This window comes from Saccopteryx leptura, chromosome 5 (assembly GCF_036850995.1).
Source record: "Saccopteryx leptura isolate mSacLep1 chromosome 5, mSacLep1_pri_phased_curated, whole genome shotgun sequence".
NCBI lineage: Eukaryota > Metazoa > Chordata > Mammalia > Chiroptera > Emballonuridae > Saccopteryx > Saccopteryx leptura.
In genome coordinates, this window is record NC_089507.1 from 93,227,958 (window position 1) to 93,242,937 (window position 14,980).

Here is a 14,980-nt window from a genome sequence, read left to right on the forward strand (position 1 = left end):
ATAATAGTCTTTGTTTAAAATATAAGGCCAGGAATTAAAAATTAATAATACTTGTGGTAGTTGTCTTGGGGAAGTATTTTGCCTAAATCAGGTAAAATATCATTGAAAATACACATTTTGGTTTCTTTCTTCCCACTCAGGTCCTGCACCCTTCTTAATTTTCTCTCATGGAAACAGTATCTTTAGGATTGACCTGGAAGGAACCAATCATGAGAAATTGGTGACAAATGCTGGCGTATCAGTGCTCATGGATTTTCATTACAATAAAGAGAGAATCTATTGGGTAGATCTAGAAAGACAACTTTTGCAAAGAGTTTTTCTCAATGGGACAAAGCTAGAGGTAAAGTACTAATTCCCAAGTATTTGAGGGACTTTTGTTTAGGCTAACAAACATGAGATAGTTAATAGGTAACATATAGATAAATGAAAATTACATTACAATTCGGATGTGTGTCTGGCATTTGTAGATATTTAATGTGCATCTGTGTCATGTTATTGAATAAGCCTATGAATATGGCACTGATATTCAGAAACTCCCAACAGTAAAAAGTGAGAATGTCAATGTAATTTTGAAAATAGGTCATTTTATTAAGTCAGATCCCCATTTTATGGTTAAAACAGATTATTTACATGACTATTTTTTACTTTAGTGGTTCTCAGCTGGGTACAATTTTGCCCCTCTGGGAATATTTGGCAATGTCCGGAACCATTTCTGGTTGTCACCACTGGATTGGGGAGGAGGGAGGATGTGGTACTGGCATCTGGTGGGCAGAGACCAGGGATGCTGCTAAACATCGTACAGTATGCAAGACAGTCCCCACAACAAGGAATTATTCAGCCCCAAACATCAATCATGCTGTGGTTGAGAAACCCTGTTCATCGGTCTAAAATTTCTGTTGTGAATTTTGGCACCTTATATTTAGGGAAAAAAATTACTTTTTTTTTTGTATTCTCAAGGATGTTTGCACTCTAAAAAAAAATAATAAAGCAGATAGATATGAAGTGTTTTGCTTCAAGTATGTACAAAAGATCTTTAATCATTTTAACTGGAAGAACCCTTAAATGCATCCCAGGAGAAATGTTCTCTCTGTTCCTGGGAGATGGATTACAGGGAGCAGGTGACTAGAGAAACCTTAAGTATTTATTTCCAGCACAAAGTGCCCACTGTTGTTTTTTTTTAAACCAAATCTTCTTTCGCCAATTATTCTTAAAAGCTTCAATTAGGTGCTAATCTGTTTTATCACATCTTTAATACTTGCTAATCTCACTTTTAACAAGGATGGCTACTCATTATTCTCCAGCCATCTGTAGAATTGTTTCAAAATCTTAAGTCTAAGAGTCTGGAGGGTTTCCTATCACAGAATAGGAAAAAAACATTCAACAATTGTGAATTTATGTCACTAGAAAAGGATTAGCCTGATGCCTATAATCCACTACTATATTCTGTCCTTTGGCTTAAAACATTGTTTGTAAAGGACAACTGTTAAAATATAAACACTTTACCTGGGTGAGCTATATATATTAATATAACAACTGGTTAAATGGACTGACCAGACTACTTTGTTCAAGATTTAAGAATAGTATAGGCTCTTAAGAATGTTAGATCCCCATCTAAATGCACTCAGTGAGGTCAGGTCAGTAGCTGGAAATCAGGAATGGTGGGAATATTTACACCATGGAAACCTGCAACTGCACAATTCGGGACATCTCCCCACCTCTCACCCTCGATCCCCCAAGAAGACCGGTTTACCTGCACTCACTGGAATTAGGAGAGAGTAGAGGTTTTTGTGGGGCTGTTTTTAAATGAGAGAGCAGGAAACACTGCCCAAGAGACATGAAGAGCAGCCTTGCTCTTTGGGTCACAGGGTCACAGTGCAAGGGGACTGGGGTTGTAGAAAGGGAGGGGCCTGAGAAAAAAGTTGGGCCTTACTGAGAAATTCATCTACATTAGAGCTCTGTGCATAGACACCAAGGGAATCTTGTAAGAATACGGTAAAGTCTGGGATTGGATTCGGGTGAGAATCTGGAAAATTCCATCAGCAAGTGGAATTGAATCAACTGTTTTTAGGTAGCATTGAAGTTCCACTGTTACTACAGTTGAGATTATTAGTGGATTATGGTTGATTGCCTAACCTTAATAAATATAGAATAACTTTACATTTCAAAGCTATGCTCTCAATACTATGCCCAGAAGTATTCACATGGGAGGGTTGACACTGCTGCATCAAAATAATGGCACTGTAGCTGTGTATTTTATCGTTAAAATAACTATGGGAATCACAAGAATGACAAGTACTTAAAAAACAGGCTTTTATACGTAAAAATAAAAGCAATTTTATTGTGAGCAGGAAAATATTATTAACAATTTTGAAATTTGATTTTTACAGAGAGTATGCAATATAGAGAAAAATGTTTCAGGAATGGCAATAAATTGGATAAATGAAGAACTTATTTGGTCAAATCAACAGGAAGGAATCATTACAGTAACAGATATGAAAGGAAACAATTCTCGTGTTCTCTTAAGCACCCTAAAACATCCTGCAAATGTAGCAGTGGATCCAGTAGAAAGGTAAATTCTGCATTTTGGGATACTGAGATATATTTCAGAGTCTCATGAAAATTTATAGGACCACAACATTTTGACTCAAAGGGACATTCTCATTGAGACCAAGTCCTTCCTTTTATAGTAAAATACCACCACTTCCAGTGGGATGCTTACCTGGATTTGAACCACGCAGACTCTCTCTACAAATAGCACCCCGACTACCATGGCTTCCTGTTGTAGAAGCATAATTCTCCTCTCTAACTTGAAATCACCTGGAAAATCCATAATAGGGCAATAAATATTTATTGAATTGAATTTTCATTCGAAATAGACAAGTTTGTCCTGTGCAGACATCTGGGGGACTGAAGAAACATTGAGAGAGCTGGCCAGTTAAGTGACCTTACATTCAATTATGCGTCTAATGTGTTTACCCTCAGGTTTGTATTTTGGTCTTCAGAGGTGGCGGGCAGCCTTCACAGAGCAGATCTCAATGGTGTGGAAGTGAGGGTTCTGTTGGAGACGGCGGAGAGAATAACAGCCCTGTCGCTGGATGTGCTGGACAAACAACTCTTTTGGATTCAGTACAACAGAGAAGGAAGCAATTCTCATATTTGTTCCTGTGATTATGATGGAGGTTCTGTCCATTTCAGCAAATATCTTCCACAGTGAGTTTTGCTTTTGGTGTAAAATAAAACCATTTGAAGTTAGTGTGATAAAATTAATTTTACTCTTGCTAGTTCAACCAATATAGTGGTTTAACATAGATTTTGGAGTCTTGACTTCAAGTCCCAGATTTACCACTTATTAGACGAGTCACTTTGGCAGGTTACATGACTTCTTTTATCCTCAGTTTCCTTTAATATTGGGATAATAATACTACTTACTTCTTGGGAGTATTGTGAAAGTTAAGTAAAGAAATAAAAAATAATTAACAGAGTATTTGACATATAACAGGTTTACCATGTTGGTTGTAGTTAAGTCTTTTTGGAATTATTATGTCATACACTTGTGAAGTCATGCACATTTGATTTGTCATCTTGCCAGTAACCGACTCTTCAGCTTTTGGCAAGAGGCAGAAGTCAGTCATTTCAGTGTGAAATGGACAAAACCAGAAGTCTGCTCTTACCTTGCTCCCTTTTTCTTCCCTAGTTTACTTCTATCCCATTCATGTGCTGATTAGCCAAAGAATGAGACAATGAATCTGGAGCTAGAAATTATGTCCTATTAATTCAAATTATGACTATATAAATAAAAATTTAAACTTCATACTGTTCTCAACTGAGGAACGAAATGAGACCGTGGCAGGGTCACAGGGAGCAGAGGGACAGCTGTCAGAGGGAAGGGGGATGGGATCAGAAAAAGTGAAGGGATTAGTGAAATTATATATACATAACATAGATTACAGATAACAGGACAGCAAATCCTAGAGGGAAAGGGGGGAGGGACTTACAGGTGGGGGACAAAGGGGTGCAATGGGGGACATGGGGGTGAGGGGGTGAGGAAGTTATATTGAGTGGGACACTTGAATCCATGTTAACACAATAAATTAAAATTAATAAAATAAATAAACTTCATAGTGCTTCTAAACCTAAAAGAAAAACAACTGAAAAGGTCGTTGATTAAAATTCAGATAATAAATTAAAATGAAATGAAACTTTAATAAGCCCAGGAAGCAGTGCCCTGCCATTCTTTATGTTTTTTTTCCTTTTGTTTTTTAGGCACAATTTGTTTGCAATGTCCCTTTTTGGTGACCGCATCATCTATTCAACATGGACAAAGAAGACAATTTGGATAGCTAACAAGCACACTGGGAAGGACATGGTTAGAATTAACCTCCACTCATCATTTGTTCCACCTGGTGGAATCAAAGTAGTGCACCCACTAGTACAGCCCAAGGCAGGGCGTGAAGCATGGGCATCTGGTGAGTTATTTTTGATCTTAAACAGGGTCTGGCACTTAGTTACCCCCTGTCCACTTGCATGCCAGATAGGGGTTATCCTTGATTTCTCCCACTGTTTCACCTGCAATTTCCATTGACCTCCAAGTCCTTTCTACCACTTCTCTAGTGCCTCTGTCATATCCAGACAGCCAGCATTTCTGGCCTACTGTGGCAACCACTCAGCTAATCTATTTTCCTCTCTTGCCTTTAAATAGTTAATCTGATCCATTAGCTTTTCTGCTTAAAATCCTTCAAAAGCTTTCCTTTGCATTTGTTTTTGTTTTCAGTTCTTTTTATTTTTAATTTTATTTAAAAAATTAAATTTAACAGGGTGACATTGATCAATAAGAGTACATAGGTTCCAGGTAAACGTTTCTATAGCATTTGAACTGTTGATTATGTTGTATGCCCATCACTCAAAGTTAAATCATTTTCTGTCACCATATATTTGTCCGTCTTTACTCCCTTCCCCCTTTGAATTTAGGTTGCATTTAGTTCAGTTGTAGAACCAGAGGAATCATGCAAGAAAGGGAAAGGGCATTGGACTGATGGCTGGTTTCCAGTCCTGGCTCCATTAGCTACTCTAAACATCTCAGAACCTGCCTGCCTGTATCAGAGGATTATGGGGAAATAAATAAAATTATAAGTGTGAAGATGTTTCATTAGTTGTGGAGCACTACATAAACATGATTCATCAACGCTTATTCCCACAACTCTTCATTTTGTAAAACTGAAAATCTATACTCATTAAAGTATAACATTCCCCAGTCCCTGGCCACCACCATTCTACTCTCTGTCTTTAGATTTTGACTACTCTAAATACCTCATACAGTGGACTCATAGAGTATATGTCTTTTGTAACTGGCTTATTTCGTTTAGCCTGATGTCCTCAAGTTTCAACCGTGTTGTAGCATATGTCAGTATTTCCTTTCTCTTCAAGGCTGAATAATATCTAATTTTATGCATATGCCACAGTTTACTTATTTATTTATCTGTTGATGAATACCTGGGTTGCTTCCATATTTAGCTACAGTATATTGTAAACAATGATTCTATGGATGTGGGCATGAAGTGGTTGATTCTTGTTCTGTTTGTGATGTTCAGGATTCATCAGCAGTTTGGGTGTTGCCAGACTGGCCCATCCATTTGAGATCCTGCTTTCAATTTTTTTGATCCAGTGAATTTCTGGATCATAGGCAAATTTGTTTTTAATATTTTGAGAAATTTCCCTACTGTTTCTCTCAGTGGCTCTGCCAATTTTACATCCCCACCAGCAGTGCACAGGGTTCCCATTTCTTCTGCTTTTATCTAATTAAAATCGAGTCAAACACCAAAGCTTCTCTACCTCTCAGAGAAATCTTAGCAAAATGTGGGTTGCTTTATCTTTCTAACATATTTATAGATAGTTATAGACAGTTTCTTAGTAAATAGGGTCACAGTTACAGAGATACATGCCACTGGGGCAAGCATAGAACTGGTTTGAGATGAGCTGGATTTTTTTTTTTTCTAAATGTTTTTTTTTTATTATTCATTTTTAGAAAGGAGAGAGAGGGAAAGAGAGAGACAGAGAGGGAGAAGGGGGGAGGAGCTGGAAGCACCAACTCCCATATGTGCCTTGACCAGGCAAGCCCAGGGTTTTGAACTGGCGACCTCAGCATTTCCAGGTCGACGCTTTATCCGCTGCGCCACCAGAGGTCAGGCTGATGAGCTGGATTTTTAATACAGGCTTGCCTTGACACCAAATGGCAGTACTCGAAATGCCCTCTCAATGGTTAAAATGGCTCTTTATCATTTTCCTGTCTTCTTTCTTGCTGTCGGCTTTCACAGCTTACTTGTATTCACATTCCTGGCTCTGACCCCGCTTTATCTTCTAATCCAGGGCCTTTTATGACCATTTGTTTATAGAAGAAACCAGATCACTTGTTTTGTAGAATTGCTCACATTCTGGATTTTGCAGATTATATCTCTATGGTGTCATTTAACATGATTCTGTATTTCCTTTCATGGGTAGTTTAGGCCTAGAAGCCTGATCAGATTCAGATTTATTTCAGGAATATGTAATAGGTGTTACTGCAGGCCATACTGCATGCTTCATACTGACCACACCTGGGGCTATATAGTGGCTAGTTCTTATTCTTTTTCAATGTTTAAGATTCATCGGCAGTTCCAGTTTTGCCAACCTGGTCCATTCAGTATAAAGTTTCCCATCAGCCCTTTGCACAATGGCTTTAGAAGCTATTGTTTATCATTGCCTAGAGTCACTTTTTTACTTAGTGGTTTAAAGTGAAGGCATTCAAGTCTATCATTGCTTATGCATTTATTAGCTGGAGATTTTTTTTTTTTTTAGGTGAGAGGAGGGGAGATAGTGAGGCAGATTTCCACATGATCCCCAACAGAGATCCATCCAGCAACCCTGTCTGGGGCTGATACTCAAACCAACTGAGCTAATTTTAGCACCTGAGGCTGACAAGCTCCAATGGAGCTATCCTTAGTGCCTTGGACCATGCTGAAACCAATCAAGTGACTGGCTGTGGAAGGGGAGGAGGGAGAGAAGGGCAAGAAAAGGAGATGGTTGCTTTACCTGTGTGCCAGGAATAAAACCCCGGACATCGATATGCTGGGCTGATGCTCTATTCACTGAGCCACTGGCCAGGGCCTAGCTGAAGAAATTTTTTACATTAGCTATATGATTTCCCTGAAGAAGGTCTTTTATAAGAAAAGCAAATTAAATGCTTGATTCTTTCCCTAATTTATCTGTTTTCAGAATAAAGGTTAGGATAGCCACCAAAGATGATCTCTCTCTCTCTCTCTCTCTCTTTTTTAGCATCTTCATAAACTCATGGACTTAAAAAATGTTTGGCATGTTTTTATTCACTGCAGTTATTATCATTTGGACAGTAAAATTGTACCATCTTCCTCTAAGAGGAGCCCTCATTTGAGGCTTGTAGAGTCATCTCACTTGTTCTCTACCAATAACTGCCTCTGGTCTGGCAACTGGGCTGAGACTATGTCTGGGCTCTGCAGGAAAGACCACTGGAATCATGTAGCCACATCTGCTGTCAAGGATTGTAGTGGTTGTTGAAGTGGTAACAATAGGAATGAAGGATACACATCTTGCATATTTGGGGGGAGGGTTACACATATATTTTTTTATTTTGGGGAGAAGTGCATTTTTATTTTAATGCTATGGGCTGATCAAATTGGTCAGAAATGGGTATAAAATATAAACAACTGAGTGGGCCTGAGAGGCTCTTCTGAGAGTAAAAAGCATTTATTTGTAACTGCTTCAGGCTATTGATTTGATTTCTTTCTCATTTTTGGAGGGGTTTAGATGATTAAGGATACCAAGTACATGAATTATGGCTGAGTAATTTTCTTTTAAAACTGTAATTAAGATGTTCAATAGCACAAAATGATCATTCTTATATTTTCTTCCTTGTTATTTTCTATTAACAAAGAAAAATAAACTTCTATATTTTACAGTTTGGGAAGTTTTTGAGGAAGCTGAGGAAGTCATTTATTCAAGAACTCACTGAAGAGAAAGATAATAAATAAAGCAAAAATATGACTGGGTTTTATAGAAAATATATTATTTATATGTAATTTTTAATATATATTTATATATTATATATAATCCATATACAATGTAATGTTATATATTATAAAAATATATTGGGCATACCTCAGAGTGGTCAGTTCCAGACCACTGCAATAAAGCAAATATCACAATAAAGTGAGTCACATAAGTTTTTTAGTTTCCCAGTACATATAAATGTTTGTTTATACTATACTGTGGTCCATTTAGTGTACAATAACATCATATATAAAGAAAAATGTATGTAACTCAATTAAAATGTATTATTGATAAAAAATACTCACCATTACCTGAGCTTTAGTGAGTCCTGTCTTTTTGCTGATGGAAGGTCTGCCTCAGCGATGACGGCTGCTGACTGACCAGGGAGGTTGCTGAAAGTTGAAGTGGCTGTGGCAATTTTTTAAAATAAACACAATGACGGTTGACACATTGGCCAACTCTTTCACAATTTCTCTGTATCATGTGATGCTATTTGATAGCATTTTACGCACGGTATAACTTCTTTTAAAATTGGAGTCAGTCCTCTCAAACCTTGCTTCTGCTTCATCAACTAAGTTTAGATAATTTTCTAAATCTTTCATTGTCATTTCAGCAATCTTCACATTTTTACCAGTAGATTCCATCTGAAGAAAGCAATTTCATTGTTCATCCATAAGAAACAACTCCCCTTCTCTTCAAGTTTTAGCATGAGATGGTAACAATTCAGTCACATCATCAGGATCCATTCTAATTCTAGTTCTCTTGCTATTTCTCCCACATTTGTATTTACTTCCTCCACTGAAGGCTTGAGCTCCTCAAAGTCATTCATTAGGGTTGGAATCAACTTCTTCCAAACTCTTGTTAATGTTGATATTTTGACATCTTCCCATGAATCACGGATGTTCTTAATGACATCTAGAATGGTGAATCCTTTCCAAAAGGTTTTTAATTTGCTTTGCCCAGGTTCATCAGAGGAATCATTATCTATGGAAGCTATAGTCGTAAGAAATTTCTTAAACAGTAAGACTTGAAAGTCAAAATCACTTCTTGATCCAGGGGCTGCAGATGAATGTTGTGCTAACAAGTATGAAAACAACAGTAATCTCATGGTACACCGTCAGCAGAGCTCTTGATTGGCCACGTGCTTTGTCAATGAGAATTAATATTTTGAAAGCATTACTTTTTGAGCAGGAGGTCTCAATGGTGGGCTTAAAATATTTGGTAAACTGTATTGTAAAGAGATGTGTTGTCATCCAGACTTAGTTCTTTCACTTATAGAGCACAAGCAGAGTAGATTTAGTGTAATTCTTGAGGGCCCTAGCATTTTCAGAATAGCAAATGAACACTGACTTCAACTTAAAGTCACCAGTTGCATTAGCCCCAACACGAGAGTCAGTCTATCCTTAGAAGCTCTGAGGCCAGGCATGAACTCCTTTAGCTGTGAAAGCCTTAGGTGGCATCTTCTTTTAATTTAAATCTGTTTGGTCTATATTGAAAATCTGTTGTGTAGTGTAGCATCTTCATTAATTATCTCAGCTAGATCTCTGGATAACTTGCTGTAGCTTCTACATCAGTGCTACTGCTTTATCATGTACTTTTATGTTACAGAGATGGCTTCCTTTCTTAAATTTCATGAACAAACCCTCTGCTAGCTTCAGACTTTCTTTATGCAGCTTCTTTACCTTTCTCAATTTTCCTAGAATTGAAGAGTTAAGATGTTGCTCTGAATCAGGTTTGGCTTAAGGGAATGTTGTGGCTGTTTTGGTCTTCTATCCCAACCACTAAAACTTTCTTTGTATCAGCAATAAGGCTATCTTATTATTTTAGTGTTCAACATAGTGGCTTTTTAAATTTCTTTCAAGAACTTTTCCTTTGAATTCACAACCTGGCTAACTATTTGTCATAACAGGCCTAGCTTTCTGCCTGTCTCAGCTTTTGACATACTTTCTTCACCAAGATAATCATTTCCAGCTTTTGATTTAAAGTGAGAGATGTGAGCCTGACCAGGTGGTGTTGCAATGAATAGAGTTTTGGTTTTGGATGCTGATGACCCAGGTTCAAAACCCTGAGGTTTCTGGCTTGAATGAAAACTCATCTGGCTTGAGTGCAGGGTCATCAGCATGAGCATGGGGTCATAGACATGATCCCATGGTCTCTGGCTTGAGCCCAAAGGTTGCTGGCTTGAAGCCCAAGGTCTCTGGCTTGAGCAAGGGGTCACTGGCTTGGCTAAAGCCCCCAGGTCAAGGCACATATGAGAAAGCAATCAATGCACAATTAAGGTGCCACAACTATGAGATGATGCTTCTCATCTCTCTCCTTTCCTGTCTATCTGTCCCTCCTTCTCTCTTTCACTAAAAATAAATAAGTAAAAAATAATAAAATAAGAGATGTGGGATTCTTTCTTTCACTTGTATACTTAGCAGCCATTGTAGGATTATTAATTGGCTTAATTTCTTCTTTTTTTTTTTTTGTATTTTTCTGAAGCTGGAAACGGGGAGAGACAGTCAGACAGACTCCCGCATGCACCTGACTGGGATCCACCCGGCACGCCCACCAGGGGCGACGCTCTGCCCACCAGGGGGTGATGCTCTGGGGCATCACTCTGTTGCGACCAGAGCCACTCTAGCGCCTGGGGCAGAGGCCAAGGAGCCATCCCCAGCGCCCGGGCCATCTTTGCTCCAATGGAGCCTTGGCTGCGGGAGGGGAAGAGAGAGACAGAGAGGAAGGAGGGGGGAGGGTGGAGAAGCAAATGGGCGCTTCTCCCATGTGCCCTGGCCGGGAATCGAACCCGGGTCCCCCGCATGCCAGGCCGACGCTCTACTGCTGAGCCAACCGGCCAGGGCCAGCCTAATTTCAATGTTGTGTTTCTTAGGGGATAAGATGACCCAAGGAGAGGGAAGGAGATGAGGAACAGCCTGTAGGTCATGCGTTCAGAACACCTACATTTATTAATTAAGCTCACTATCTTAAAGTAAACAATTATAATAGTAACATCTAAGATCGCTGATTGCAAATCACAAAGCAAATATAATAATAATAAAAATGTTTAAAATATTGTGAGTAGTATTAAAATGTGACATAGACACATGAAGTGAGCAAATGTTTAAAAAGTGGCACTGACAAATTTACTTCATACATGGTTGCCACAAACCTTCAATTCATAAAAACCCCTAATATCTGCAAAGCACAATAAAGTGAGAGCAAGAAAATGAGGTATGTATAGTAAAGAGATGGAATTTACAGTTGAAGGACCTGAGCTTGGGTCCTTTATTACCTGTACATAATCCTTTTTTTTTTTTAACAGAGAGAAAGAATTAAAGAGAGGGACAGACAGACAGGAAGGGAGAGAGATGAGAAGCATCAATTCTTTGTTGCAGCTCCTTATTGTTCATTGATTGCTTTCTCATATGTGCCTTGATAGGGGAAAGGGGAGGCTACAGCAGAGTGAGTGAACCCTTGCTCACGCCAGCAACCTTGGGCTCAAGCCAGCTACCTTTGAGCTCAAACCAGTGACCATGGGGTTATGTCTATGATCCTGTACTCAAGCCAGTGACCCTGCGCTTAAGCTGGTAAGCCCGTGCTTAAGCTGGCGACCTCGGGGTTTTGAACCTGGGTCCTCTGCGTCCCAGTTCGACGATTTATTATCCACTGCATCACTGCCTGGTCAGGCTGTACATGATCCTTAAGATGCTATTTTCTAATCTGTAAAATGGAAGTTAATACTTGCTTTGCATATAGCTCAACTTGCTTTGCAAGCTTGCAAAGCAAGCTTGTTATGAAAATTAAAGGTGATAATGAAAATAGTTTATAAATGTTCAAATTTTAAAATTGTTATCTGCTACATATTGTGGTACTAAATATTTAGTTACAAGAATGATGAAAGTGAATGGGTTCAAATGGAAGAGACTAGTAAGGCATTGTCAGTGAGGCAAGTCTTACACTGAATTCGAGGCAGAGAAAAGGTGTGATCAGTGGAAAAAAACAACAACAGGATAAGGAATCCCATGCACCTTGTTTCAGAACTGGGCCAGGGTAAAATCTATAGATTTAGTTGGCTATGGTAAAGCCCCTGAGAGCCTGTGTATTAACCAGACAGTTATTGAAGGAACAGTTGGTAGCGGACATTAAACTCCATGATTAGGAGCTTTAATTTGTTCTCAAAGGTAATTAAGCCCCACTACTGAGCTCTGGGAAAGGGTATTATCTGAGGTCAGCAACAGCAATCTGAGTGCTAGCTTTGGCCTAATTTAAAGCTAAACAACAGCCGAAGATTAAGGAGATTAAACAAAAATATAGCCCTCAATCCTTTATGTTTTGCCACTTCCTAAAATGACCTTTTAAAGTGTGTAGTGTCTGCATTCAAGTCACATCAGCACTTTCAGAGAAAAACAGCGATTGCTTTCCTGCCTATGCTCATCTCTGAAGAGTGATGCTTGTTATTATTAATAAGGTCATTAAAACCGTCATGGTATAGTGGAAAGGGTACTGGGCTAGCAGAGTCTGACCATCTGTTTGAGTTCTAACTCTAAGGCTGACTGGAACTTGAAGGAGAAACCAAATAGAATTAAGTTGCGGATAACACAATCACAGGTTTTTGCGCGTGTGTTCCAGGTGTCTACAGTACACTTACGTTGTAAAAGACACCCTACTAAGTGGGACTTGAAATGTAAATGGAATATATATATGCCTTATCCTCAGAAGTTTATTCATCAATGGGAAAAAGCTGCATTTACATAATTGTGATGGTGATGCTGACAATGGTAATGATGATGATAAAAATACACGAGGGCAAGTGAGAGGTGGTGCGAAAGTACCAAAAAGAAATTGGCTCTAGATCAGTGGTAGTCAACCTGGTCCCTACTGCCCACTAGTGGGCGTTCCAGCTTCATGGTTCGCGGTAGCAGAGCAACCAAAGTATAAATAAAAAGATAGATTTAACTATAGTTAGTTGTTTTATAAAGATTTATTCTGCCAAACTTAGCAACAATCAGAAATAAAGTACTTGGTAAGTAATTATTATTATATGCTTTAACTTGCTGTAACTCTGCTTTATAAATTTTATAAAGTAAAGTTACTTCCCTACTTTATAAATCACCATTACTGTGGAACCGGTGGGGGGGTTAGAAAATTTTACTACTAACAGAGGTACAAAAGTGGGCGGTAGGTATAAAAAGGTTGACTACCTCTGCTCTAGATGAAGGAAAGAGCATTTCCTTCACTAATTATATTTTCATTAGTCAGTTTGAATCTCCATTAACATATTATATGTAGTAATTAAGTTTGAGAATCTTATACCACAAACATCTGATTTTGTATAGAACCATAAAAAGTTTTTTTAGTGGAAAATCTTAGAGAATATCTACCTCAACACTTTAATTTCATGGACTAGAAAACTGAGGTAAAAAAAAGTGATTCAATGTAAAAGGCAGATCCAAGACAGAACTCAGTTTTCCTAATTCTCAACCCAGAGGTCATCTATCAGGCTGGGTTTGGAAAGATTGTTAAAAGGCATATTTATTAGAAGCACACTAGTTCAATTAGTGTTTTTTTGTTTGTTTGTTTTGTTTTTGTTATTGTTGTTACCACAGAGAGAGGTAGTACTTTGGTGCCATTTAAAGGCCAAATAAGGCCTTTCTGGATATTTGTTGTTTACTTGAAAACTTTATAAAATTGCACTTGATCATAGCCCAAAGGCCAAGAAGCAATAAAAACTATAAAACTAAAGCTATAAAAAGTTTATGTCCTTTAAAAAATGCAGTAGGTATGTATTTTGTCTTATATAAATTGACAAGTTTCTGATTTCAGTCATTTACTTTAAAAATTTGGGGTCAGTTTATTTTAAATTGTGCTTAATTAAAATTTTGATATGTGAATCATGTACAAACATGAAAAGCAATGTAACTACACACTTATAATTGAGACAAAAATTTTGGAATCAGTATCCAAAAAAGCAATTCAATGTAAAGCTTACCTGACTTAATAAGTCTTATTGTAATAGTATCAAATAATTGGCAAAATTGATTATGCATTTATCTGTAAAGAGATCTGATTAAACAAGTTTAAAATAAGTAAAGAAATAACAGACAAGGTAAAAGGAGTATTTGTAACTGAGATGAAGGAGAGATGTTTCATTAGGACATTAGGCTGGTGTTTCTCAGAGTGTGGTGTAAAATGCAGATTCCTGAGCAGTTTTCTTGATTTACTAAATGAGAAGCTCTGGAGTGCGACATGCCCTTCAGGTGGTCTCAGTGCATGCTAAGGACGTTTTCAAGGGGCAAGAATGTTTCTACTGTGTCATGCTGGTATTGGTCAAGAAAAGTGTATGATTTAGAATACAAGGGAACAGGTAGGGTCAGAGTGAGGAGACATTTATAATGGATAAACAGAGCCCCACTAGGAGAACAGACTCAGCCCCTTGCACTGCTGTGCTCAGGCTCGCCCTAGTTTGTTTCTTGTGCCCTTCACAGCAAGGCTATTTTCAGCAGACCTGCCCTTGGGTCTTTGGCTCTTCTCCTGATTCACAGGTTCTCACTGACCTTAGCCACGCCATGACTCAGGGTCATGCCCCCATCTTCTTCCCTTGAGGTCACCTCTTGCCAGAGCTCTGGCCTTCGTGTCTACCTGCATCCTGGGATCTGTCATCAGACTTAAGCTTATCAGTATTTTCTAGAGCACTTCACCAAGGTCTTATCATTGTTAAATTTGGCAAAGAATAAGAAGGAGCACAATTTGAGCAGAGAATATACATGTTACTAGTTTAGCCCTTGACTCTGGATCTGATAAGCTAAGGTACTACATTGACCTTTTGTTGTTCATTATATTTGGTCAATTCAACCCAAACACCTACCTCATTGAGCAGAGTTTACTATTTACCTTGAGCTATTTTGTAAAACATGGGATGCTGGAAGTAATAAACTCAGAC

The 14,980-nt window shown here is 38.3% G+C and overlaps 1 protein-coding gene across 3 annotated transcripts in view; it reads left to right on the forward strand.

The window, feature by feature from the left end:
* Positions 1-14,980, forward strand: part of EGF (epidermal growth factor) — a 102,936-nt gene that overhangs the window by 25,429 nt on the left and 62,527 nt on the right. For all 3 annotated transcript variants that reach the window (XR_010751701.1, XM_066386941.1, XM_066386940.1), the window contains exons 2-5: positions 141-340; positions 2,388-2,569; positions 2,983-3,210; positions 4,264-4,466. Coding sequence is in view for 2 of the 3 variants with exons in the window: in XM_066386941.1 (XP_066243038.1) it covers positions 141-340; positions 2,388-2,569; positions 2,983-3,210; positions 4,264-4,466 (813 nt within the window). In the remaining variant the exon portion in view is untranslated. The remainder of the gene's footprint in view (positions 1-140; positions 341-2,387; positions 2,570-2,982; positions 3,211-4,263; positions 4,467-14,980) is intronic.